This window comes from Phycodurus eques, chromosome 8 (assembly GCF_024500275.1).
Source record: "Phycodurus eques isolate BA_2022a chromosome 8, UOR_Pequ_1.1, whole genome shotgun sequence".
NCBI classification, from domain to species: domain Eukaryota; kingdom Metazoa; phylum Chordata; class Actinopteri; order Syngnathiformes; family Syngnathidae; genus Phycodurus; species Phycodurus eques.
This window is the reverse complement of record NC_084532.1, coordinates 29,603,696-29,631,391: the sequence shown is the minus strand read 5'-3', so window position 1 is coordinate 29,631,391 and position 27,696 is coordinate 29,603,696. Positions and strand designations below refer to the sequence as shown.

Genomic DNA, 27,696 nt, shown 5'->3' with positions numbered 1-27,696 from the left:
CTGCCCCATGGATGCTATTTGTCAGCCCGTCTATGGCATTTTGCATTGTGTGTAAGCCTAAGACTAGCGGAAGGCAAAGTTGTGTGGTTGTTTTAAATACACAATTTGTCATTTTCTTTGTTTTATGTTTAGTTTGGCGGTAACATAATCGCAAAAAACAAACCCAAAAAATACTTGTACCTGTAGTTTCAATCAATATTTCGGGCAAGTCTCACAAGTACGTTTTCTCAAGCATGTCCTGTCTTGTGGGTCAAATTGATTGACCCATTTTAATGTAAACAAAAAAACAAAAACAAATGATGTTAATTGGGATTTTTTTTTTTTCCCCCCCCCCCCTTTCTGTTTCTGAAACGTTTAGATCATGAAACATCCCCGGGTCAGTTTGACCCGGGGACATCGCCACTGTAACAGGAGGGGAGTACATTTTATAATAATCATATTTAAATAGAAAAATACAATCAAAATCAAATTTTTCGTCTACAAAAATAGTGAAATGTGATTTTTTCTTTTCATTTTGTTTACAAAAACAGACACAACAAATATTTCAAAAAGCAAAAAAAGAACACATTGAAACTGTTACAGGTATTCAAACTTCAGGGATGACATTAGGAATATATTAGAAATGATTCAATTCCTTCTCTACTCACACGCACACGGATAACTTAAGACTTCACACACTTCACATGAAAAAATAAAAAAATCACAATCATTGATCTGCAGGAAAATAAATAACAGGAGGCTTTTGAAGAGAATCTGCACTTGAATCACGTAGGAACAATAAGAAATAGATCGAAAATTAGTGCAGAATAAGATACATACAGCTGTATTAAAAAAAAAGAAAGAAAGTAATCGGGGAAAATCCAGCGAGGGGAAGTAGTCGACACAAGCAACAGTGTAACCATGACAACAGCAAATACGGATTTGTAGAGTACCGTCAGAGGGAGATTGTCCCCAAAGATCGTCCAATCGAATCGTTTGTATCTGCGTCACCTTGGAAACGGTAAATCCCGCCTGCTCCACACACACACACGCACGCACACACGCAAACACCCACGCACGAACGACGAATAAAAAACAACTCAAATCACACAACCACTGAACATCACACAAACTGCGTTTTCAGCGTAAACGGACACATAAACACTAAAGCATGCATAAATGCATCACTGCATTAAAAATGTTATTTATTCTTTTTTTTTTTTAACCCTCTTGTTACATTTGTTATGTGCAGGAACAGCAATAAGGGTTCCTTGACTTATCCAAAAGTGTCGCAAACTAAAAAAAAAAAAAAAAAAGAGTCCAGTAAATGTTATTCACAGCTCTGGAAAAAAAAAAAAAAAAACTAGTAAAGCCTCGCAATAATGATCACTTGCTCTTATTTTGCTATTTATAAGTAGTGCAGTGGAACCTCAGTTTGCCCTAGTTTTTGCACGGCGACCTTTTTAACGGTCGCATTACATAGCCAAGCATAAAATTGACTACTAAATAGGCCAAAGAAAGTGTGGTGAAACTGTTTGTGCTTTTAATTTGAAGGCCTGACTTTTGACAGGATGTTACGCCGATGCTGCCCCAACTTGTCCGAGTGTTGTCGAGCACACCGGGAGGCTTGTTATTGACTGGAGTTGTTAATAAAAGCTTGCACTTTGGAATACGGCTTCTGTCGAACCCTTCCTTTTTACGCAATACAACCGAAATTTCAGTGTCGGCGATTTCATACAGAAGGTGAAAAACAATTAAAATTTCAGAAATAATGTTCATTTATCCACTTCATTAGTTGTTTCTATTTATTTCACACTGATTTTGTACGTAAAGCTATAGTTCTCTATAAAAAAATATATATTTTTGGGTGTCTGGAACAGGTTAATTGATTTCCATTATTTCCTACGGGAAACATTGCTTTGGCTTTCATACGATTCAGTTTTAGTCGGACTTTCCGGAATGGATTAATCACGGAAATTGAGGTTCCACTGTGAAAATTTGTGTCAAATCAACATTTTTGTTTGATTCGACGAACTACTGGCAACATAACTCCCAAATTCCAAATACAAATATTGCCGTTTGGCGCATTTATTTGCAGAAAAGAAAAAAATGGTCACCCCTAAAACGACCATTCTTTTTAGGCCTTATTCCCCCCCCCCCAGAGCTATTTATCTCATTATTAACTCGCAGAAACTACTTCAAACATTTTTTTAAAATCGGATTTATAATATATATGACAGGAGGGTTAAAAAGCATCAAGTATTTGTCCTACACAATGACTCGTATATATGTTACTTTCTTAATAGCAGCGAGGATTCCTAAGATAGCTTGTTGCGTATAAATGTTGAATACAGTGAGCAGTGATCCGATTCTGAGGTATCGTTCCGTGGAAAATCATCAATCACTTGTTTCGCCTTTTTTTTTTTTTTTTTTTTTTTGGTCACTGTTTTGTAAAAACGGCACTGACGCGGAAACCGGAGGTGGGCCAAGCGGAGCCGGAAATTTCGTGCCCATCTCAACTCTGTGCGAAAGGCAAATGCGGATAAATTCTCACGTGACGACTCCGATTCTGCAGATTTGCAGGATCTCGTTTGCGAAAGGAGGTTAACGGTCAGTAGTCTTGCGTCCTAAAAGCGCGCGTCGGCAGTTCTGCACCCCGCGACGGTTCGCTACCTTTGGTTCGTGTCCTCAGCGGGCCCGAGCGCAAACATTCCCATATCTTCTTCTTTTCGTCTAACACGCAAAAACAATAATTTCCCCCCCAAATGTTTTTTTATAGAACACCATTTCTTGTTTTCCTCGAAGAAAAGATGAAAGTACCACAAAAAAAAACAAAAAACAAGAGCCTGAGATGTGAGATGGAGAAGAAACGATGCTCGTGGCTGCTACAAAATCCGGCCGCTTTCTTGAGTGATCGGCGATGCGTGTGGTGCAGGGGGTGTGCAAACTTCTTCTGCCAACGGCCGCATACAGAAAATGTGAAGGATGCAAGGGAGACTTTGACGTCCTTCAACTTTGAACACGTTCAAACCAATCCATCAGTGCAGGTCAAAATATGCCAAAGAATTATAAATTGTTGAATAGATCGCCGCCGCCGGCCGGAAAACTTTTATATCCAAATATGGTCAAAATGTATTGTTTTTCACAAACATACTATTGACGTGTCCCAACATCGCCTGCTATTTTTATGCATTATCAGCCAATTTAAAGTGTTGAAAAACGTCCGAGAAGTGTCGTGAAACTCCGCCTCGGAGCCGTGCCGCTCATTATGTCGCCTCAAGATTGAAATTGTCCGGAATTGTCTTAAATGAAATACATCTGGACGTTAAGAGTCAAACTGGATCGCGGTAATGCTTCGGTGCAAAAGCAACCGATCAGCCGAGAAGGAAGGTTTGCGTGCGGATTCATTTACGCCTATTAAAATCTTTCTTTATTAACGGCTTTTCTGTCCGGTCGGGTGCGAATTCAAGTAAATGATGCAGGCTGATTAAAAACGGACGGTGAGCCACAAATGCCACCCGGGCCGTGGGTTGGACAGCCCTGGTTTGGCGTTATGAGCGTGGGTGAGTTATACTGACAGCTTCTAGTTCCAGCGGAAGTGGATCTGGCGCGGGCGGTCGGCGCCCTCCTTCACCAGGGGCTTGTGGAACTCGCGGCCGGCGCGCGAGTGGATGTTGGCCCAGCAGAACTCGCAATAGTACTGCAGGCAGGTGACGTTGGCGCAGAAGAAGGGCGCAAACTTGCCGCCGCAGCGGGCGCCCTGGCACTCGTCGCACAGCTGGTCGTCCAGCACGTACGGCTTCACCTCCACCTGCGGAAGCGGCACGACGCGGGCACCGAATCAGACGTGGAACAAGAATGTGGCACCAGACTCTTTCGCACAGAAAGTATTTTCTTAAACCCCCAAAATGACTGAATAAAAGGGGATAAACTGCCAATAAGCATTTTGCGAACGCCACAATGCCGACAGCACGCAAACGAATAAACGCTAAGACGTCCGTGGGGAGGGTGAACTCCTCGTACCCGCTTGTCGATGTCGCCGTGCTGCAGCTGCACAAATCGGGCGCTGATGGCGGCGATGTAGCTCTGCTGATTGGAGAAGGCCACCCGCCCCGCCCCCTTGGGGTACTTGAGCTCCGGGTCGGTGTCGATCCCGGCGTAGCAGACGCCGCCGTAGAGGCGGTCCATGATCGTGGCCAGCTCGACTAGACGGGAAGCGAGACGATCAGAGTTATTGATCCCGAAGATCCTGACGGAGAAAAGACCAAATAGCGGCCATTACTCGCTCTCAGGGGACGAGGGACGCCTCCCACAAAGATGGTCTTGCGGGGGTCCAGGGGCTGAGATCCGTCCATCACAAAGTCGCTGTCGCTCAGATTCCACGGGCGGATTTGCACCTGCAGAGGTAACTCTACTTTCCATCACTCTGATATAGTTAGGGTTGCAAAAGTCCGGGAATTCTCAATGATGGAAACTTTCATTCATTGACCTTCAACACCGCTAATCCTGGTTAGGGTCGCGGGGACGATGGAAACTTCCCATCGAAATTTATCAGAATAAACAGGAACGAACGAGGAATGTACTAAATTGAAAGTCGGCTCTTAATTTACTCACTGCTGGTCGTCAACTAGAGTCCAACCATTTACTGCCACCGACGTACAGATTCGTCATTCTATTCTGCATGGATATCTTCTTATGACGTAACAACATATTTCTATTTACACTTGAATGTGATACATTTCCGTTCAATGACCCCTGTTTTCAAGTTTCCAATTTTGAATATTTCCAAATTCCCCACCATAACTTGCCGTGGAAATTACGAGAACATTTCCAGAACTGTGCCCTTGAAGACTAATGGTGTACTAATGGTGGATTCTGTCGGACTCACGGGTTTGTCCTTGATGGTGGGGCTGGAGACGCACAGGTAGAGCTTCCCGTCCTCCTCCATGCAGGCTTCAATCAGGGCCTGCACGGACGTCTCGTCCTGGAACAGCAGGAAGGCGTATCCTTTGGGTGGAAAGTAGGACTTGCTCTCGGCTTTGTGCGGCCAGTCCACCACCAGGTGACCGAAGCGGCGGAAGCTGGAGGTTATTTCATCTGGAGGAGGAGTGCAAACAAAGGGTCGTGTTTTTGTCAGTATTGCCCAAACCGTAAACACCGAAGCCCTCACAGAAGTACGGGACTTGTTTGTACGTCGATGTTGGCATTCTACTACTTGGTTCACTCAGGCTGATGTACACTCACTAATGACACACAAACCAAAACAAAATCCAACGCAGCCACCCAATAACCACCCAACAAACTAACTAACCAACCAACATACTGTCATGGGTGTGTGTGTTCTGGTTGTTGTCTTCCCCCGTGCATTTAACCTCGTGTCTCATTCTTTGTGGTCGCCAGTTCGTCGGACCTTGTTGTCACGTTCCAGCATTCCTCGTTTCCACGTCACCGACCCAAGTAAGACACCGCCGCGACGCGCATGCTGCAGACGGCGGTTTTATGGGCAAGATCACTCACCGCACCCAAACACTCACATGAACATTTCCTGATTCTCACTCGGAACGCATTAGTTTTCATGTTTTTGACGCTATGAATTATGATTGGTTGAAATTACATAACCCCAACATTGACTGCTCCTCTGGTGATGTTATGTCGTGGGGCAGCAATTGCGCCCAGAACTGGTTCAAGCCTCCATGTAATGTTCAGGAGTATGTGGAAGAATCACTGGCAGCCGGGGTCATTCGCTCGTCTTCATCCCCTGCGGGAGCAGGATTTTTCGTTGGGGACAAAAAGGACAAGACCCTGCGACCCTGTATCGATTGCCGGGGTCTCAACGAAATAACTGTGAAAAACAGGGTATCCTCTTCCTCTCATCTCCACCGCCTTTGAGAGCCAAGGTTTTCCCCAAACTGGACTGAAGAAATGCGTATCATCTAGTCAGGATAAGGAACGGGGATGAATGGAAAACAGCATTCAACGCACCCACGGGACATTCTGAGTATTTGGTAATGCCTTTTGGACTCACTAACGCTCCAGCTGTTTTCCAAAACTTTGTCAATGATGTCTTGCGTGACCTGTCGAATGTGTATGTTTTTGTCTATTTGGACGATATTTGGATATTTTCCCCGGATGAGGAGACTCACATTATTCATGTCCGCTCTGTATTGCAGCGGTTACTCCAGAATGAACTTTAAGTCAAGGCTGAGAAATGCGAGTTCCACAAGGCGTCCGTTTCTTTTCTGGGTTTCGTGCTGGCTCCGGGTGAAATCAAAATGGACCCTTGCAAAGTTGATGCCGTGACCAATCGGCTCACTCCCACGTCACGCAAAGACGTATAAAGGTTCTGAGGGGTTCGCTGATTTCCACAGAAAGTTCATTAGAAATTTCCGTTCAATAGCCTCGCCTTTGCATGATCTTACCTCGCCACACAGACCCCGGGACCCGCTTTGTCAGTCAGCTTTACAGAAAGTAAAAATCGAGCACTACCTCCGGTCCCGTCCTCACTTTGCCAGATCCCAAACAGCAGTTTGTGGTAGAAGTTGATGCGTCTGATGCCGGAATAGAAGGAGTGCTCTCCCAGAAATGTCTCAAGGACGGCAAGTTACATGCTTGTGCTTATCTCTCTAAAAAACGGACTCCAGCCGAGAGACATTATGATATAGGTGACCGTGAACTGCTGGCTGTCAAGGTGGCTTTGGTGGAGTGGAGGGAGGCACTGGCTAGAAGGGGCTCAGACTCCATTTTTAGTATGGACAGATCACAAGAACCTCGAGTATCTTAAGTCTGCTAAAAGATGAAATGCGAGTCAGGCTAGATGGGCTCTATTCTTCACAAGATTTAATTCCGTGTTATCCTACCGACCTGGTTCTAAAAATGGTAAGCCAGATTCTTTATCACGTGTTTTCTGCGAAGAGAATTCTTTGTCCGACCCTAAAACCATTTTGCCCCATTTTTTGTGTGGGCCATTGAAGCTGTGGTAAAAGAGGCTCGGAATAACACTCTCAGTCCTGAAGATTGCCCTGAAAACAGGCTTTATGTGGTCTTAAGGTCTTAAGGGGAAGAGTCATCCACTGGCCTCACACTAACCGGACTGCATGTCACCCAGGCATTGCCAAAACGCAATCTGTGGTCGAACAGCGCTTTTGTGAGAAGGGATGTTATCACTTACGTCAATGCTTGCCAGGTGTGCGCTGCTAACAAGCCCTCTCGTCAACGTCCTTCTGGGGAGTTGCGACCCCTGCCAATACCACAACGTCCTTGGTCAGACCTTTCCGTAGGCTTTGTGACAGGATTACTGGCGTCTAAAGGAAATACCGGCATTCTCACAGTGCTTGACAGGTTCTCTAAGATGGCACAGTTCACTGCACTGCCGAAACTCCCCTCAGCTAAAGAAACTGCAGAGTTGATGATAAACCAGGTATTCAAGTTTCATGGTTTTCCCAAGAATGTGGTATCTGATAGGGGCCCCCAATTCGTTTCACGATTTTGGAAAGAGTTTTGCAGTTGAATAGATGCTACCGTCAGTCTGTCATCTGGGTTTCATCCTGAAACCCACGGACAAACTGAGAGGCTGAACCAGGACCTGGAGACTGGGCTCCGATGTCTCGCTTCACAGGAGACACAATCCTGGACTCAGAAGCTGGTTTGGGTCGAGTTCTCTCACAATTCTCTCCCATGTGCATCCACTGGTCTATCGCCTTTTCACATTGTGCATGGTTAACAACCATCTCTGTTTCCTGCCATAGCCCCAGGGTCCACGGTTCCATCTGCATTGACCTTGGTGAGACGCTGCAGGAGGACCTGGGCGCGAGCGCGCCGAGTGCTGCTACGCCAAGGACAGTCCTACAAGACCGCAGCTGACCATTGGAGGACACCGGCCCCGAACTACAAAGTGGGTCAGCGAGTTTGGCTCTCCTCCAAACATATTCCACTCTGAGTGGAGTCCCGGAAGCTCGCTCCCAGGTTCGTTGGGCCCTTCCCCATCACAAAGGTCATCAACCCTGTCACCATGAAGCTTAGGCTCCCAAGGTCGATGCGGGTCCACCCTGCATTTCACGTCAGCCTGCTCGGGAGTCCCCTCTGGTCCCACCTTCCAGGCCCCGTCCTCGCCCCCGTTTCGTGGACGGGGGCCCTGTCTTTACGGTGAGACGGCTGTTGTCGTCTCGTCGGCAGGGGAGGGGGTTTTAATATCTGATGGACTGGGAGGGCTACGGGCCTGAGGAACGTTCATGGAAACTGTCCATTTGAATTGGAGTCGTCCATTTTGGGTCCTGTCCTTTGTTCCGCTCATGAAACACACACACAAACCCACTAACCAAACAACACACAAACCAATACCCCAGCCGACGCACGTCTACCAAGCAACACACACACTAATCATATTTTTGTTATGATCCTGCTCAGTAACTATCAACACCAGAAGTTTTGCCATTGGTTAATAGTCGCTAGATACATACAGTAAGTACATGTACCTAGCTTCCAGACTATACCTCAGATTGACTTGTTTGTTCCTCGGCTGATTATTCACTGACCTAGTCTAGGAAACTGAATCTAAGTCTGTTAGTTCTCATGTAATCTCTGGCTCAGGTTAACCCTATGGTCAGGATTGAGTTCACACTGTGGTTAGGGTTAGGTTCAACCCTAGGGTTCGCGGGAACAAAAAACGGATTCAATAAAAATCGCACATGAACGTCAACTAGAAATGTACCTACATAAATATTTAAAACACACCGTTCTTAATGTTTAAATGCAAATGTATTGAATTTGAAAGTTAAATACAACTGAACTGTAGGTAGTGATTATTTACTCTACCACTGGCGGGATCCTGCATACCACACTTTGAAAGCACGTTTAAAGCTCGTCATCCTCACCTTCATCGATGTCAGGTGGCAGCCCGCCCACAAACACCTTGCGCGAGAAGCGCTCCGCGCGCTCGCCGTTCTGATGCGCGAAGCAGCCGGCCGAGCCCGGGACCCCCGGGTTGCCGTGGCCGTCATCCAAGAGATTGTCATCGATGGGGAAAAGAGAAGAGCGCCCTGCAAGAGGAGATTGAGAGCAGGTGAGGCCCAACCAAGCGTCAAGGTCAAACGCAGTCGCGTGTTAGTTCGGCACCCGCGAGGATTATCCACGACTGATTTGAAACGGAAAGCTGGAAAGAGCAAAGCCGTCCTCCCCGCTCAATCCAACAACATCAAGCATGCCCGTCTTTACTGACCACAACAGCAACACGAAAACAACACAACAGCACAGATGACATTTTTTTTAACCGCGCATCGATGGCAAAACGATCCAAATCATGATTTTGACTTTTTTTTTATTTTACATTTTACAATGTTTCCATTTGACACAGCTGTTTTTGATTTGAAGCATTCAATCAAATGAGCAATTGTCCAAAAGAGTACCAAAAAGTGTCCAATTTGGGGCGCCAATCTCCCCTTTTTTCATCCATCCATCCATCCATCCATCCATCCATCCATCCATCTGCGGCCGACTGGTTAGAGCGTCTGCCTCACAGTTCCGAGGTCCGGGGTTCAATCCCCGGCCCCGCCTGTGTGGAGTTTGCATGTTCTCCCCGTGCCTGCGTGGCTTTTCTCCGGGCACTCCGGTTTCCACCCACATCCCAAAAACATGCATGGTAGGTTAATTGACGACTCTAAATTGCCCTTCGGTGCCAATGGTTGTTTGTTTGTATGTGCCCTGCGATTGGCTGGCAACCGGTTCAGGGTGTACTGGGTGTACTCCTGCCCAAAGATAGCTGGGATAGACTCCAGCACTCCCGCGCGACCCTAGTGAGGAGAAGCGGCTCAGGAAATGGACGGATGGATATCTATCAATCAAAAAAATGCATTATGTAAATTGCATTGACTGTTTCGGAGAACGAACAAAAATAGCGCCTGCCTAACGACTTGGAACACTGTATTCATTTTCTGTGACGTCACTGAACGTTAATCAGTCGTTAATTGCAGGCTGCTGAGTCTCTGAATCCAGATTGGGCAAGAAACAAAAGCACAGCAGGTTAAAAAAAAGCCACAGAATAGGCAGAGGTGATAAATTAGTTGAAGGTTTACCTCGACGTCTCCCATAGCTCCTGGCTGCATGCAAATATAGAAAAGTGTTTCAGGTCTTTGGAGCTAAAAAGTCATCAACCGCACATACGACGTTTTCACACCCGAGACCATTGGTTGTCTTTTTCCAAATAAATAAATGTAATATTATTGTAAGACATTATAACATTAGCACGGTGGTTAAATACTGTACAGGGACACACACACACACACACACACACACCTACTTCAATAATAATACACTGAAAACGTATTGCCCATAAATGAAATGGAACTTGGACCATACAAACAGTTCTTAATGACTGTAAATGTAAATGAACTTAAAATTGAACAGTACTTAACAAATGTAATGTACTGGATTTAAAAAAAAAAAAGAAAAAAAAAAGAAGAGCGCTTAATCCAATTCAGTCATTCTTTGCGTACCACTAGAGGGAGCCCACATCCCACACATTTGAGAATCAACACCCTGGACAGCTAGCTGCACTCGTAACCCTTTAGAGGCGCAGATTGAGATTGCAAAGCACCGTTTGCGCTGCTTGATTATCGCGTAAGTGTCGCTGGATGTGAACACCGCAATGACGTGAAGACATAATTACCGTTGAGCATGAGGAGCCCGTCTGCGGCCGGGTTCAGGCATCCAAAACGGCCTGGCCAAAGAGACACAAATTCCGTCACCTTGAGCAGGAACATCGCAAGTTAGCTGCATATGCTACCCAGCGATTCGTGACCAATTGAAAATTAGCACAGCTAACCCCAGCGTTTGTTCTGGTCAATAAGCGTACGCTATCGTTTTGTCACAGCGCTTCATTTCTTCACTAGCTACTATCCATAAGCATTATTATATTTGTAAGAACAAGTTATGGCTAAGGCTGTTGTATTATCTCTTATTTTACTAATTAGTCGTCTAACATTGCCGGCCAAGCTGTGGCCCCCACGGGTGGCCTGCTCGACAGCTTAGCTTCAACAGTTCCAAACAGCTGCTGGAAAAACATTCTCAACGAGAGAATGCCGGACGGGAAACGCTTTGCTTTACAAGGGACGACCCGTTATTTTGAAAATTGCCCCCCCGCGCCATGTCAATGTACGGTCTCTCGTATGTTCGGGAGCGGCAAAAAATAGCAACGGCCCCCCCCGAGCCTCCTTCGCCTTCTTCTCCTTGGCCTGCCCGCCGCTGGCTGTCAAACGCAGCGTGTGAAAGGGCGACGGCGTCTAAAATTAGCCTGACGCATTAGCCCTCACGCCGCACTCAGCCCGTGTCCTCTCCATCTGCTGCTGCAGCAAGAACAACAGAGGGGGGCTTTTATGACCACCACCAGGGATGGTCCGTTTAATACGTTTCTATTAGTTTCTTAGCGGGATTACACGTAAAAACCACATGCATGAAACTTTGCGAGGCTCGACGAATGAGCAAATGAATCATTTCCATCAAGCGGTAGTGTTAGGTTTCGTTTTTTTTTTTTTTTTTTTTACCAGCGTCACTTATTGCTTATGTACGTTGACGGGAGGTAAAATCGGGGTGCACGAAGAAGCCCAGAAAGCACACAACGGAGTGTCAGAGGTGTGCGCTGGATATTTGACACTGTCCCTCTAATGAACAGCAGCTGAGCTCAGAAGGCCACACATCAGTTTTCCACTAAATTCGAGACCTCACCGCCGGGCCAGAAGGAAAGGAACCCGCCGCCGAGTTCACATTCGGCCTTACAGTACATACGCTTCGTTTTCAACATAAGACCTTTTTCAAATGTATTCATAGCCCATCTGAAATAAACAAATACATGATTAAACTTTCATCAATGCGTCATGGAAAAGGAAAGTTTTTTTTTGCTTTTACACCCAAAAAAAAAAAAACTTGATTGTTGAAGCCGGTAATTTTTTAAAATGTATTATTATTATTTTTTTTTACGACATATGAGCCATATCCCCAAGTCAAACGCAGGTGCCTTGAGATATGAGTTTAATTTGGGCCGTGCTCACGCTGTAAAAAATGATAACACTCTCAAATCATCTTTCCCCATTGGAACGAATGAAAATACCGTCACAGTGGACGCCCGCACACTCACGGTTGAGCACCTGCGGACTCACCGGACCGTGTTTTGTTTTTTTTTTTCAATATTTTTTTTTCTTTTTCATTTTGTTCTTACTTTTTGGGTGGGGAAACAACCCCCCAAAACGCTTATTGGTGATTCATCACTGCTTATTCAGCAATATATATATATATATATATATATATATACACACTCAAATTCTAATCATGGAAATTTCCAAAAGCAACTGTAATTTAATTTCACATTTTCTCCCAGTAATATTACATTTCGTAATGAAATTACATCATGTCGTTACATGTAACTAGTTACTCCCCAACACTGCTAACAAATCACCTTCACATGAGGCGCATCTATAGTGTTAGCGAGCATACTAACAAACACACTAGCCCTATACACAAACTGTATAACTTATGAAATAGGTTCGTTAGCCAATAACAGAGCATACGCTCCCCCCAAAAAGGTGATTTTAATGAATGCCGAAGCGCGAATGTGTGGCGGCTCACTGTACAGTTCACTGGCAACGTTCCCTCCGCTGTCCTGTGGGTTTTCCGGGTTTAGTCGCGACGGGATCACAACCGCGTGGTGGTGTAAATACCCAGCTGGGGGCCCGCGCAAATTAAGCTCTCAGCGGGGGGGGGAGAATAAACCCGGGGCAGAAACACTACACAACTTCTCCAGGAGGCCTCGCATTCTACACACTCGCACGCACGCACGCACACACACACACACACACACACACACACACGCGGTAAGGAAAGCGTTCGGCAGTGCTCACCTTTCATGGGATCCTGCTCGGCTCGCATGATGTCAATCAGAGAGCTCTCCAGCGAATGCATGTTGAGACTCTCGTACATCCTCGAGCGGTCCTAGAAGCACAAAAAAAATATATCATTTCAAAACGAAAAGATGAGAAAAGCGTTTTTGTCATCGCAATTTGTCCGGGTAATAATAAGTCTCATAATAATAATAATAATAATAATCATCATAATAAAGCCTGCGCAGTATTTGGCTCGGCCGGATTAACATTCTTTCCGTATTTATTGAGTTCGGGGGTCGGCGAGGTATGCTCGCCAGCGCTCTGGACGCACGATTCCCCGGATCCACGGGGCCAGCCAGCCAGGAGAGTCCAGGAGTGGAAACCAGAACCGGGATTACAGTAACGAACCTCACGACGCGACCATTCTGTCGGCCAGCTATCACGATGAGCTCATGCTATACGTTGACACGGAATCGGCCCTCAAATAGCCGGCGCGACCCGATTAGTCATCCACTTAAGCCTGACGTACTGTCCGTGCGCACATAGAATGTTCCGGGTCAAATTTAACACGAGCCAAGAAAATCCTTATTAGAGTACCCGACTTGGACTCTTTTACCGTTTCCAGAGTCCCCCTTGGCTTTTCAAATGCTGACAGGTGCACGGTTGCAGCTTATTGGTAACGAGTGTTACTACAACACTGAGGGCTCTATTTGCGTAGACGTTGTAAATCCGCACGTTGGCGGGTTAGACCAGGCGTCGGTATTTTGGCAGACAGGCGCGAGACGGCGCTTTTAAAAAACCGACGTCTGCGCCGCTGCGGGAGTGAACGCGGCCGACTTCGATCGAAGCGACTCCTCTCGTTCATCTGCCGGTAATGGAATCGGAATCGCGACATTCTTAGCAATTCCCATCCCTACTGCAAGAATTGCTAAATAGAATTGCAAAAACGAGTTGGCACAAGTGAAGGCATCCCGCGACGTCCGCGACGTCCCGCGACGTCCCCCCCCATCTGCAGTTGAGTAAATAAAAACGACTTTTGCAAATACACGGTGCCAGACATTAGGAGTAGCGTCCAATTTGACGCTAACCTCGCTTTGACATTTTCTGCAGAATCTGACTGCATTGAAGGACAAGCTGAAAACCTTTGACTTTTTTTCTGACATCTTTGCTCACTTGGGTTGAAAACAATGGAACTCTTTTATTGGCGCCATCCAATGGAAAGTGAACACAGCGGGGCCTGCGTATTATCCTCTGACGTTTTATTTTTTTTTTCTTTGCCCGAGCGTCCTTTCGGCCTAAATGCGATCTCATAACAGCTTAGCGCAAGGCGGCGAGCCGTCCCGGCAGTGCGCGTCAGCGAGCGCCAAACACTACGCAGATAGGAAGGAAGGCGAACGTCTTGGAATGTGAACAATTCCCGATGTGACAGTGTTTATGGAAACGAAGCCTGCCGGTTCCTGGAACACCCGTACCACTAATCGTTGGATCTTGCAGCCGTGCGTGCTTGACCGTAGGTTCGTCTTCAACGGCATTCCGCACAGGACAATAGATATGCTGTATCATTTCAAATGCAGTCGTACCTTGATTTACGACGCGGAGCCGTTGCCTGACCGTGCTGGTATCTCAAATCAACTTTCCCAAATGACATGACGGGAAATCTCACCAAGTCGTTCCAGCCCTCCCCCCCCCCCAAAAAAAAACGTTAACTTTTGTTTTCTAACGCGTTTTTTAATCAGAAAATTTGCAAAACTCTCAGAGCTCAATTTTTGCACACTGAGCATTTCGCAAAAAACTGCCGTTTCCTAATTCGTGCAAGCGCAAGGCTCGCTGACGTGTTTGTCAACTTGGCAGCTCGGGCGTTCCGGCGCAACGAGGGTGTGCCCTTTGACTTGCGCCTGGCGCGGACACAATTTGGTGGCACAAAGCTGGTCTAAACTTACGCCGGTTGAACGTACGCCGTCGAACGTATTTCATTCGTAAATATGAGAACAGCGGGCAACAAACCCTCTGAATCGTTGTGGAAATCAATTCAATGAACGCATTACTATTATTGTTATTATTATTATTATTATTATTATCGTCCACCAGTAACGCTTTCCTCACTTTTCACAATTCAGGAAGAAAGTACGGCCACTGGAAAAATACGGACAATGAAGGGAAAATTTGAGGACTCCCAATGCAAAACGCATTTATTATATTCGTTTTTCGTATATTATATTATTATTATTATTATTTTATACAACGATATGAACTGTGCCCTGCTGTAAAAGTGAAAACATTTGAGTAATTGCCACAAGATGGCAGCAAAGCACCTTTTTCTATTAGACAAGGCGATGGCCTGAATAAAAGAAGTTCCTCAATTCACTTCAATGGAGTTACGCGGCACCAAAATGCCCCCAGATTTTTTTCAATATCAGACACGACTTTGCCCCGCGCGCAAAATCAGAGATTTTTTTTTTTTATTTACCGTATACATTTTTTTTAATGGAATCCTTTTCAGCTCGACTTGACATCAATCATAACAATTATGAATTCAACATTATTACAAAAATGCATTCCTAAAAATATGGCTCTCTGAGTTGGAATGTACTGTAAACATCCAGCATACAAAATGGAGGTTCGAAAAGACGTCCGGCATCTCGCTGTCTTTTGTTCTCGCTGGGAGAAAAACACAGCAATCCAACGTTGGCCATCACCAGCGAGATATGATCACGAACGCACGACGACACAGGCGCCACGTCCAATCGCGTCACTCCCCGTGTGAGCCGGCGGCACGAAATGACATCATTTGATTTTCCGGGAAAGACATTAAACACGCCGCTCTCGTATTGGCTCGCATCAAATTGTACCGGTGCTCATTGCCAATGTTGTTAACTCTGCTCGTGTGAGAGAGAGAAAAAAAAAAAGAGAGAGCATTTTGACACCTTACGCCCCCCCCCCCCCCCCCCCCCGAAACTCATCATCCCGAGCACACCGACTAAGTGAAATGCTAACCACTCACGCCCTTTTATGGCCATTTACACGTTCAAGCTGCAATAAACCTTTTCGGCGTGGCGTCACACGTACTTGACGAAAAGACAAAAGATGATGTTACGTCATTTACGAGACAACCCAAGCAAACGTTTGAGAAAATGTCTTCCACGAACCCGAGGAGAGGTGGTTACTTCCTCCACTGGGCCAGCGGTTTCCAATCTTGAAAATGGAAAAATGGAAGTTCTTCACCTTTCAATTACTTTAACACGCTAAAAACGAAGGTAAATATATGCTAAGCCATTATAAATTGTCATTTTAGACAGTATGGAAAAAAACAAAACAATGAGGATGTCGTAAAAGCAAAAAAGTCAAGAATTCTGGAGTGGCCAGCGGCCCCAAAATGTACTTCGGGCCACAAATAGCCCCCGGGCCAAAGTTTAACCACCACTGCGCTACGCAGTCTTCTCCGTAAAACTATTCACGACATCCACTCAATTTATTCTCCTCACCCGCAGTTTCCGATGGATTCTTTTGGATGTTTTGGGTCCAAAAGACCTTTGGGGATTCTCCGGAAACCCCAAAAGATCGAGCGTACGTCATCGTTTTCAGTTCCGCTCAGCAGGAGTCACTCCCTTTTCTGCCACCCGGAATTATCCTGATCGACAGGCATTATTATTAGGGCTGCGACTAACGATTATTGGAATAAATCGATGACTCTGTTGATGAATCGGATACAAAACATTTTTTAATTAGCATCCCTTGATTCGACAACAGGACAATAAGTCGCTGTTCGGTCTGTAAAACAGGGCAGAATGTTCACAATTGTTTTCCAAAGCAAAAGAAGTTATTTGCAAATTGTCTTTTCTGATTATTCTATTCATGTATTGTATTTTCTTATTGTCTGCGATCAGACAATAAGAAAATCACAAATCCGAGAATATTCACTGTCGATTTGGCCTATTTTCAGGGAAACAATGAATCGGTTATTAATATCGTTGTCGATTAGTTGTTGATAAATTGTCGCATCTGTAATTCCAATTGTATTTCATGGTCTATCGACGTTTCGCCGAGTGTGCTAGCACTGACAAAGACGTGTTTGGGTTTGCGCTGGCAGATTTTCCTTTCCCCAAAAATCGAAGTCAGCCCAGCGAAACGTGCGCGTGGAAAGGCTAAACGGAGCGGTTGCGCTGGAAATAGACTCGGAACCAAATCTTCATCATCGTGACTTGCGGAAGGCATTTTGTCACAGGAGCGCAGCAAATGTTTGCTCGCGTCGTCGCCGTTCGTCTTCTTTTCCCCGAGAAAGGTCAAATCGTACCTGCGGGGACGCCACGGCGTTGCTGTTGCCGTCGGCGCGGAACACGTTGTCCTCCGCCCACGACTTGGGCCCCGGCGAGGCGGCGGCCGAGCGCGGGAACTTGGGCGGTCCGATGACGCCGCCCTGGAAAGGCCTTCTTGAGGGGCGACGAGGCGCCCGCCCCCTTGCGGTGCTCCCGGCCCCAGGACGCGCCTCCCGAGCTCCAGCCGTTGCCGTGGTGAGCGCCCCAGGGTGACGGCTTCATCGCGTGCTGCGGGCGAAGGGCGGGAAGACGCGGAGGGGTCAACGGACGCAATCGGATAGCTGCGCGGACGGATATGGGATGTCGATGATGCGGTCTGCTTTGGATCACGTTCCTTTGCGCAGATTGTTGATCGATACTTTCGTCATCCTCTGAGTGAAATGACGCCACAGCAGCAACTTTCTATACACTTGTATTCATAACAGACATGAAAAAGAAATTCACAGAGTAGCATTGAGTAGGAATTTAAAAAATAAATAAATATCCACTGTAATCTAAGCAAGAAGAAGAAAAAAGAAAACCCCAGAAGATTAAACTGTTGCACGTACGTCAGAAATATATTGTAATTATGCTGTTATATACTGTAAGTACAATTTGTTATAGAGTGATACGACGGTGAATTATAATGAGAATCATAATAGCATCATTTATCTCCTCCGAGTCGGGACACAATTTGTCTTATAATCGTTACGACGATTTACTGCTCAAACTCTCCCTCCACCTGTAAAACAATCGGAACCGGATTTACTAATATGATCGCAAACAGCAAATGCGAAATTGCGTGTTCACTCTTAACGCAAGGCCACGTCATCGATCTGGTTTCAATGGGAGGGCCATTATATTATATGACATTATAAATGTATGCATCGCATTTTGCCCCTGCGTTCGATTGTTCTTGCACATATCGTTAATGAACGACGAGACAATAGGTACACAATCTCATATGCAGGCATTTGGCCACAACCTCACAAAACGTCCGCATTTGTGTCCCCTGGAAAGTTGGGAAACCTCAACACCAACACAAAATTGGGTGGACGGGTCTGTCATAACTGGACATACGGAAAGGCCTGAAGGATCCATGAACAGGATGCTGCTGTTTGGTTTCAGCGGTGTTGGGGACCTTCTCTGCCTCTTCTTCTAACTGTTAATTATGCTGCATCCCTCAATGCACAACGTGGTACAACTCTGGAGGCGCGTGACTCTAAATTAGGCCTTGCCTCGATTAAAAGAAACATTTAAAAATTGCTTACAAATCTGGGAGGCAGCAAAACAATTAACAATTCAAAATTGAAAATCTGCGAAGAATTGACACTCATTAAAAACAATTATTTTCAGAAGATTTGAGTTAAAAAAAAAAAAGCGTAATTACTATTGCCGATAAATACTGCCCATGAGTGGCTCCAGCGACAAAATAAGTATCCCCCAGCAAAAAAAAAAAATAAAAATAAAAATAAAAAAATACCCAAAAAACACGACACGACAAGGTGAATCCGCGGATGGAGAAGCGCGAATACGCGGGGGTGCACTGTGCTGCGATGGCGCCTACCTGCTGTTGGTTGCAGTTGCTCCTCTGCTGCTGCTGCAGGTGGAGCATCTGCGGGCTGATGGGCGACCTGCGGATCTGCGGCGAGAAGGCCCCGCCGAAGCCTTGGAAGAAGGCCGGGCTGACGCAGGAGGAGGCCGGCATCCCCGCGTAGAAGTCCGCGGCGGGGTTGCAGGGCGCAGGTGCAGCCGGGGGGCCGGGAGGGGGCGACGAGCTGCACGTCTGCACCGACCAAGGCGTGCCGAAGCCCGGGAGGGACGGCGAGGACGAGCCGCCGCTGCCGCCGACGCCGGTGCTCGGCATCTCCGGGAAGGCGGCGCCCAGACCCCCGGACAACATGTTGTCATTGCCGCTGTTGACGCGGTGGGCCACGGGGGGATCCATTGGGACGGCGCGGAGCGGATTCACGGAAGTCGGCGGCAGCGGCGTCCTCCTCTGCCGGCTCGAAGGGCGAGGAAGAGGCCGCCGACTCTTTCCCGGCCGAGCTGAAGGTCACGGGCGGCCCGAGTCGAACGGAAGCCTCGCCGCTGCACCGGGCAGCGGCGCTCGGTCGGAGGCCGGAGCTGCTGCGGGCTGCGGGCTCCTCTTCGGTGGACGGCGGCGTCGGAGTGCGTGTCACCCCCGCAGGCTCATCCCGCATGTTTTGCAGCAGCGAGCCGCCTCGTTTGGCTTTTAAATGATGACAATGTGCGGAGGGGCGGAGGGGCGGGGGGGGGGGGCAGTCTGGCGGAGAGTGGGAGGAGGGCGGGGGAACCGGCACGGGCTCCCGCTTTGCTTTGGGTCGATATGGCGAGCTTGCAGACACCGAGTGCGCTTTTTTTTCTTTTTCTTTTTTTGAACGGGAGAGAGGGTTGCCGGGGGTTTGGGGGGGGGGGGGGTCTTGCTCGCCGTTCGCTCGTCGCTGGCCGCCCCCCTCCTCGCTTCTCGGCTGCTGCGGCAAAGGGATTAAAGGTCTCAGACGGAACCGACGTCACGCTCGCATCACGCCGACCTGCCCGCAAAGAGCGCCGCAGAGTTGACGTCATTTCCCCCCCGCTGGTGCAAGTGCAGTGTGGGGCCCACACCCTTTTTGCCAGCTCTAACCTTAAAAATAATGCCGTATAAAAGTAATATACATCGGGTACGGAAGGACGGAAGGACGGAAGGAAGGAAGGAAAGGAAAGGAAAGGAAAGGAAAGGAAAGGAAAGGAAAGGAGGTAGGGAGGGAGGGAGGTCTTACCAGCCCTCTTAGCTTCTCCACAGGTCAACACAAACTCACACTTGCAACCCCATCACTGAAACCTTAAGTGTCTAAAACCCTAACCCAGACTTGAAACCCAGACTCGAGTCGGAAACCCCACTTTGACACCTTAAGCTTGTCTCGAAACCGGAGTTTTAACACCGAACACTGGCCTCGAAACCTTATTTTTAACCCTTGTTTAGAAACATAACCCAGACCTAAAACCACAGTTGAAATCTTAAGTACAACCTCCAAAGCCAGGCTTGAAACCATAACCCTGTCTTGAAACCCTATTTTGAATACCTCAACCAGGCGAGAAGCCCTAACTTAAAACCTAAAACCAAAAAACCCTACTTTCAAATCCCATTCTTAAATTGAAACCCAAATTCGAAACCTCAAACCTCCTTTAAGACCCTAACACACTGGGCTTGAAGCCCTATTTTGGAAAGTTAGCATGCCTACAATTGAAAAGAGTTCGTCCTTAACTGTAATTGCTGCAGATGCGAATGAGTGTGTTGCCGTTTGTGCGTTCTGTGGCGGTTTGCGGAATGTCGCGATGTTGTCGGAGGACACTTCCAGCGTTTACCAGGTTGCGATTTTCACATTACGCGTTCGTCGACGTGGCTACTGCGCCACCAGGCGCTCTCACGACGGTCTCTGTGCAACAATTCACGACATGCGCTCGACTGGACCCTTTCCGTAGATGGAATTTGGACATATGGCATATAGCGGCACCGGGACACCCCACGGGTACGTCCTCTGCCCACTGTTTTTCTCTCTCCGCACGAATAACCGCACGTCTCGAGATAAACAGACGGATCTCGTACGTCAGGGACGGGTTCGGACTGTCCGCTGTAACATGTCTGCTCTTCGCGCTGCACCTCAAGCTGTTTTGGGGCCTAAGAGGAATCCCCCGCCCCCCACCCTCCAGCTATCCTTCCCTAAAAATTCGCACCAGAGGGTTGCAGATGGGACAGTTCCACCAGTGAGAGAGGGCGGGGCCGTTTGGTGCACCAATGATTGGCCGGTTCTGGAGGAGGGTTAAATGGGGCAGGCTGCCAGCTGCTGAGGGTTGGGTGGGGGTCATCCTGTGTGTGTGGATGGGGGGGGGGGGGGGGGGGGTGGGCGGAGTGGAGACATTTCCAGCTGCCCCCGCCACGCACCGAATATGACGCAGCGCTTCCAAAAACGATGGACAAAATTCCCATATTCTCCTAACAGGTGCAGCGGTGATATTACACGGTGAGGTTGCAAAAGTACTCACAATCTGTACTTAAGTTCAATTGCAGATTCTGAAATGTACATAAGTACAAAAGTAAAAATGATATTTTTACTGCCCACCATCTACAATATGGGTTTTGATAACAAAATGGCAACATTGTTGTGCGAATTCTTCGAAGCTTGCGCGCTTCATGTTGCAGTACTACACTGTACAGTGCTATTTTTCTTGGAAAAAAAAAAAAGAAATCACGTTACAAAAATATTGTGGGTTTTTTTTTTTTTTTTTTTTTGGGAGGCTGGAACGGATTAACGGCACTTCCATTCACTTCAACGGGGAAAGTCGATTTGAGCTGCAAGCAAGATCGCGGAGCAAATGAGAGCTGCGAAGTCCAACTCGTTTGGGGGCGGCCCCGGCGGCAAATGTCCCACGGACCCGCACCGGCCCTAATTTAGTGCCGCGTGACGTGTTGCAAGTAAAGAAAACGTCAACGCTTCTTATCACCCGAAGCTGTTCGCCACCGGCGAGCACCTGGCCTCGCTGAAGCGTACCACGTGTCGCCGCGTTTGTGAAGCTTGTTGTCTCTGGTTGGGTCGCCACGGCAACAGGTCATCTGCATTTCTTTAGGCGTGCTTGATGACTCTGCTGGGCTCATTGTGCGGCGCCATTGATCACTTCATCCCGTTTGGCGTGAGGACTCCAGCATCGGGCGCGGTCCTTGTACCTGTAATCCCGTCTGGGAACACAGGAACCAGTTTTGGACCGCTCGACACGAGTGATTTGGTGGGGTGAGGCTCCCCACGTAGAAGACGACATCAATCACGTGGCCTCACATATGCAAATTACAATGTCCCGTGAAAAACGCCCATCGCAGTCCCGGTACTCGTCTACACTGGGCTTAACGCACCTTGCGGGATTTTTAGAGGTCAGGGATGGAAGTGCGCGTTGTGTACTCTTGCATTTAAATAGCATCCCAAAAACCACCTGACCCGTTTTGAAAAAAGTTGCTATTCTAAAAAAAACAAGACAAAAAAAAAACAGCCACTCTCCAGCGAGCGGCATCAAACTTTTTGTTGTTCAAAGGTCACTTTTGTGCACGTGACCAAACCAAACCATTCGTGGAGACAAGCTATGAAATGACGATGAGGAGATGGTACACACCTATGATTTGGAGCAAATTTGATATTTTAGCATTTGAAACTAGTAGCCCTTCACTCAACTTAGCACAAGTACAGGCAGAAATGTGCACTTGTTGACATTTGCAGACGACTAGTCGGACTAGATGTTACCTAGAGAATTGTATTATGTCAGTAGTAGTGCTATAGGAGCAAACAGTTATTAACTAGTGCACAGTTTAGCCTCACTAGTAACACCTTGTGACATTCTACTAGTGTTTCAATGTTGTCCAACTAGCATTGGCGTGCAAAGGGGGGCGAGGCTGTTGAATCAAATGTTGACTTGAATAGTTATTCAACACCCTTGATAGTCATCTTAAGGTCGTACTAGTGAACCAAAAGTGGCACTAGTAATGGAATAAATACCGAAAAGGGGTTTCCCATGTGTAGTAACAACAGAGGAAATCTCCCCTAGCTTGGTCTCCAGATGCCGATTGTGGCGCCAGCAGGTGCACTTGTACGTGCTTCTACCTCTTGGCCGTCAACATGCCTCATTGAATATTCTCTAACTGCTAAAACGAGGTACAAGTAATAATTTTCAACATCTCGAGTGGCCAACACGGCTACCGATTTTTAACCCCGAAAGACGGGGATACACTTACCCATTTCTAACCCTCAAAGTGGCGACACGGATACTATTTTTTAACATCTAACGCAAGGTACACAAATACAAATTTTGAACTCCGAAAGCGGGGTACACCTGTACTAACGTTTGACATCTAAAGTGGGTACAAGGAATACTCATTTGTAACATCTAAAGCGGGATAAATGTACTAATTTGTCACATTTAAAGTGGGGTACATAAAACTGATTTTTGACCCCTAAAGTGGTGTACACACATGCTGATTTTTAACGTCTAAAGTGGGTTACACATACTGATTTTTATCCTCAAAAGCATCTGGCACCAATATTAGTTTGGTAAACAGTGCACCCGACTTAACTCTGTCAAATGACTTGATGATATTGCTTGCCAAATATATTCAAATAATAGTAATAATAATCATAATCAAAAGTTGATCAGTGAGGTGTATGTGGATATTTTCTGTTTCCACGATATAGTGCAGCATCCCTCCAGTTTCTTCATTCAAGAAATCACGATCACTGTAAAATCGTCACATTGCTGCCACCCAGCGGAGGGTTGTGAGTAGTGAAGGTGCGAATATATAGATATTTGGGTTTTTTCTGGTGTAGTTGCACATTCGGCCAGGTGGGGGGCAGTGTTTACCTACTTACTGGCTGGTTGACTTAAGGCTGATTAAGAAATGGAAGAAACCCTAAACATTAAATCAGCAATATTCTGTCAAAGTATCACCGAAGCAGCTGCAAATATTGATATCACAATCGGTATCACGTCATTATTTCTCTTATGGCACAGTATCAATACATCGGCATGAAATATCGATATTGTGATTTGACTATTTATCAGTGACACTCAAAAGTACTGATGCACGTGCATGAAATATCGATATTCTGAAGTGTCTTTATCTCTCACCCTAAAGTACTAACACATTAGCATCAAATATTGACATCGTGACGTATCGTCCTTACACTAAAGTACCGATGCACCATCAAATATCGATATCGTGATGTCATTACGCGGTAAAGTACGCACACGTCAGTCGCAAATAATAACGTGTGTTATCGCTCACGATGAAACGCTGATACGCGACGATCAAACATCGCTAACCAAACAGACGGAAAGCCGGGAACGTCCCGACGTCAGCGTGGTGTGAAGGTCGGGAGTGAGGTGGAACTTTTCCCCTCGTCTGCAATCTCCCGCGAGGAGGCACGAGAGCGTCTCCTCCTCTTCTTCATCTTCCTCTTCCTCGCGTCGTCTGTGTTTACTGTGCACATTCCACGCCAACGTTTCACTAAAAGGACTCCAGAAGGCTCGCGCCATTGTCAATGTAAACTTTGGCCTTTTGTTTACATGTGCCCACCCCCCCCGACCCCCGACCCCCGCCTTCCCTTTGAGGCTAACGTCCCGTTTCGCTGCCCTCTTATTGGATAATGTCAGGAAAAGCTCGCTCGTGTCCACTCCACGTCTGCTTTCAATTGAGCCTTTCGGGCTTTTTTGTCTCGTCGGCAGCCAAAAGATGCTCTGATGTTTTCCGAGCGCCAGGGTGGGAAACCTGCGGCCCCCGGGCCATGTGGGGCTCACTACGGCCTCGCGCTAGCGTAACCAGCTAACAGAAACAGGCTATTTTCAACGGATAATACGCGAATAGCACGAAAGGATCGAAAAGCGAATCACATCGTCGCAAATTGTTCTGTACGGTTACAGTGGTACCTTCACTTGCAAGACGTAGAGAAGAAAAAAGACGGATAAAAGCTGCCAAAAAACCGACGATGATATGATTCAACTTGGAAAAAAAATAATCGGACCCAAAAAATGACAAAAACAAGTCTGACAAAAAAATAAAAACAAAACTCAAGACTGACATTTAAAAAAAAAAAAAAAAAAAAAAAAAGCAGGCAAAAATGACAATATGTCAAGAGTTTTTTTTGACACAGGCAGAAAATCAGACAAGAACAAATAAAAGTGACCAGAAAATAAAATAATTAAATTGAAAGTTGACGTTTAATATTGCAAGAAAATGGGCAAAAACAACTGACAAAAAGTGACAATGAACTTGGACAAAAGTAAAATAAAGAACAAAAGTCGACCAAAACTTAGACATGAAGTGATGTGAAGGACGCGCTCGTGTTGAAGACGAAGAACGACCGGGGGGGGGGGGGGGGGGGGGGGGGGGGGGGGCTGACGGTAATCGGCGCCGGAGGACGGCGACGTCCCCGCCGCCGCCTCGTTTCCACTCCCGTGTTGTGCTGTTTGCCCACCTGGCCTTCCACAAACAGCCCGTCTGTCCGCCTGTCAGCGCACGCCGACCACACGGACGGCACAAACACAAACGGCCAGGAAAGGCTTTTGTTCTCCTGGGGGCCACTTTGTGAGGGTGGGGAGGGGGGGGGGGGGGGGTGGGGGGGGGGGGGGGGGGGGGGGGGTCGAGGCCCCTCTGGAAGTCATTCACTTTCAGGGCTTTTCCATACTCAATTGTTGAAATTGTTGTCCTTTCAAGTTTTGCAAAACTCAGCCCCCGAAGTTAGTTCCACTTGGCGTAGTGACATTTGGCGGACGTGTCTATCGTGAGTCGAACCCCAAAAAGTCTCAAGAAGCCATGCCCGAAAACACACAGGAAGTCTTTTGTTTCAGTTTGAGGCGGCCATTTTAGAGTCATTTGGGCCTTATCCGGGAGTTCTTGGAATTGTCTTGAAAATTCAACCCCTCGCTTCAGTGTCACTTAGGACCATTCAATTTGGTTGACAGGTCTATCTTGAGTAGGCCCACAAAAAACAAAAACAAAAAAAAGTTTCAAGACGCTCTATCTGAAAAGACACAGGGAGTCAGCCCATGTGTTTTAAATGGCCATTTCCAGGAGTTCTTGGATTTTCGGAAAATTCAGCCTCTGAAGTTAGTTTCACTTCGAAATGTGAACTGTGAAAATGACTTTTTTGTTGCCAAAACACTGTCATTCCCACGACAGACGCTAGATGTCACTATTGCACAAATTGTGATTCTCTTGGGCGGGTCTCGTTGATTGCATACATAGCTCGTTAATGACATATTTCTAATCCGAAGCGTCAAAATGCGATTAGAGGAATGCGTGTGCATACAGTGGAGTGTGCACCGAAAGCAGGAAACGGCGGCATCCCATAAATCCACGCTGGCCGCCATTCAAAGCATCTATTCACTCTTATCGCAGCACAAATATTGACTCACCCGTGTTGCTTTTTGTCTTCCTGGGGAATGATCGACAAGGTGGACAAAGTGGGAAGTGGCGCAGACTAAGGAGGACAAAAAAAAAAAAAAAATACATCAACAATCATAAAAAACAACAACAATAAAACAGAATTGCTAAGATCCTTCGGCACTTGTTGCCGGGCGGAATTTGGGGTGCTCAATTGCTTGTGCCCATAAAATTAACTGATATATTGCTTGTAGTAGCCGATTTGTACTTGCGATATTGCAATTTTATTCAAGTAAAAATGATGATTGATAGTTATGTCATGATATTACAGTTGTATTCCAATTTCATTTTCTGTGAAATGTCAGTAAAAAGCTCTCTTGCGCCACATGAATTGAGAATTACACCCGTGTTCTGCTCAAGCAAAATCGAACAAAACAAGCATTGTGGCAAAGCTACACGTTCTTGTGAAACGTACACATTTATTTTCCGTCACATTTCAAATGTATTCTGGTAAGATTAAGAATGAATAGTTGTGAAATTACAAGCTTATTTCTGACAAATTCTAACTTTATTGTCATAACATTGCCCAATTATTCTTGTCAAACTGCAACCTTGCCAACTACGAATGTGTTCTCATAAAAGAAAGAATTGTGGCCAAATTACACATTTTTTTGGGAAAACAGCAAATTTCTCGCAAAATTACTCATTTCATCTTGAAAATGATGAATGTATTCTCGTAAAATGACAAATTCACTCGCAGTGCACACGCCACAAGATGGCGGCAAAGCACTTTTCGCCATTAGACAAGGTGACGGCCTGACGAAATGAAGCTCCTCCCCTTATTTCAACACAGTCGCTTGGCACTAATATCCCACCAGATGGCGCCAAAGCTATATTTTTATATCCAAAACACAAAAAGAGAAAATGTGAGTTTTTCTGCAAATAATGGAGGACTGGTTCCCCGCCGGAACTCTGCGATGAGCAATGCAACAAAGTTGTCGTCGTTTTTAAGAGACAATAGCCAAGGAGGATGAAAATTGATATTTGGACAATCGACCCGTTTTTAAGTGCAGGGAGCTCCCAAGGCTGAGCATAAAACAAAACATAATTCGTGTTTTCCACACTAAATCGAGTTTTCCCAAATTTCGACCAATGTTAATCTTTGTGACTTTTGCTTGTTTTGAGTTCAACCCAAAACTTGACTCGACTCGGGACTTGTCCTACACTATGAAACGCAATGAAATCAATGTCTAGTGTATAATTGACAGTAAGGTTTGTCAAATCGGATTAATAAAAGGCAGATGTGCGCAAAAAAAACAAACAAACGCCGATATTCGGCCCGGGCGATAATCGTATCTGTAGAACCGATGCAGCGTTAATCGCTTAATAAACCGGGACGGTGGGGAGTCCACGAAAAATCCACTTCATCTCCTCCACTGTTGGAGCATTCTTAGTCGGTGCCTCGCCACTAGTGGTGCACGCTACTAGTGCCAGCGCTCACTTTCTCTCTTTCGACTGGTGGGCCGGCGCGTCCAATCCAGTGGAGGTCTCCGGAGCGGCGGGGGAGTGGGGGAGGGGGGGAGGGATACCCTCTGCCTTCTCAGCTTCTCGCTCGCTCATTTTTCGCTGGGCTCGC

The 27,696-nt window shown here is 46.6% G+C and overlaps 1 protein-coding gene across 1 annotated transcript; it reads right to left on the bottom strand.

The window, feature by feature from the left end:
* Positions 1-1,343: 1,343 nt before the first annotated feature.
* On the bottom strand, positions 1,344-19,406 carry cpeb2 (cytoplasmic polyadenylation element binding protein 2). Its single transcript, XM_061684327.1, is given in 11 exon segments — positions 1,344-3,790; positions 4,003-4,184; positions 4,262-4,376; positions 4,868-5,076; positions 8,850-9,014; positions 10,047-10,070; positions 10,640-10,690; positions 12,864-12,954; positions 17,137-17,268; positions 17,270-17,386; positions 18,705-19,406. Coding segments are annotated over 11 exon segments (1,695 nt in total). The 5' UTR covers positions 19,086-19,406; the 3' UTR covers positions 1,344-3,562.
* Between the last annotated feature and the right edge of the window lie 8,290 nt (positions 19,407-27,696).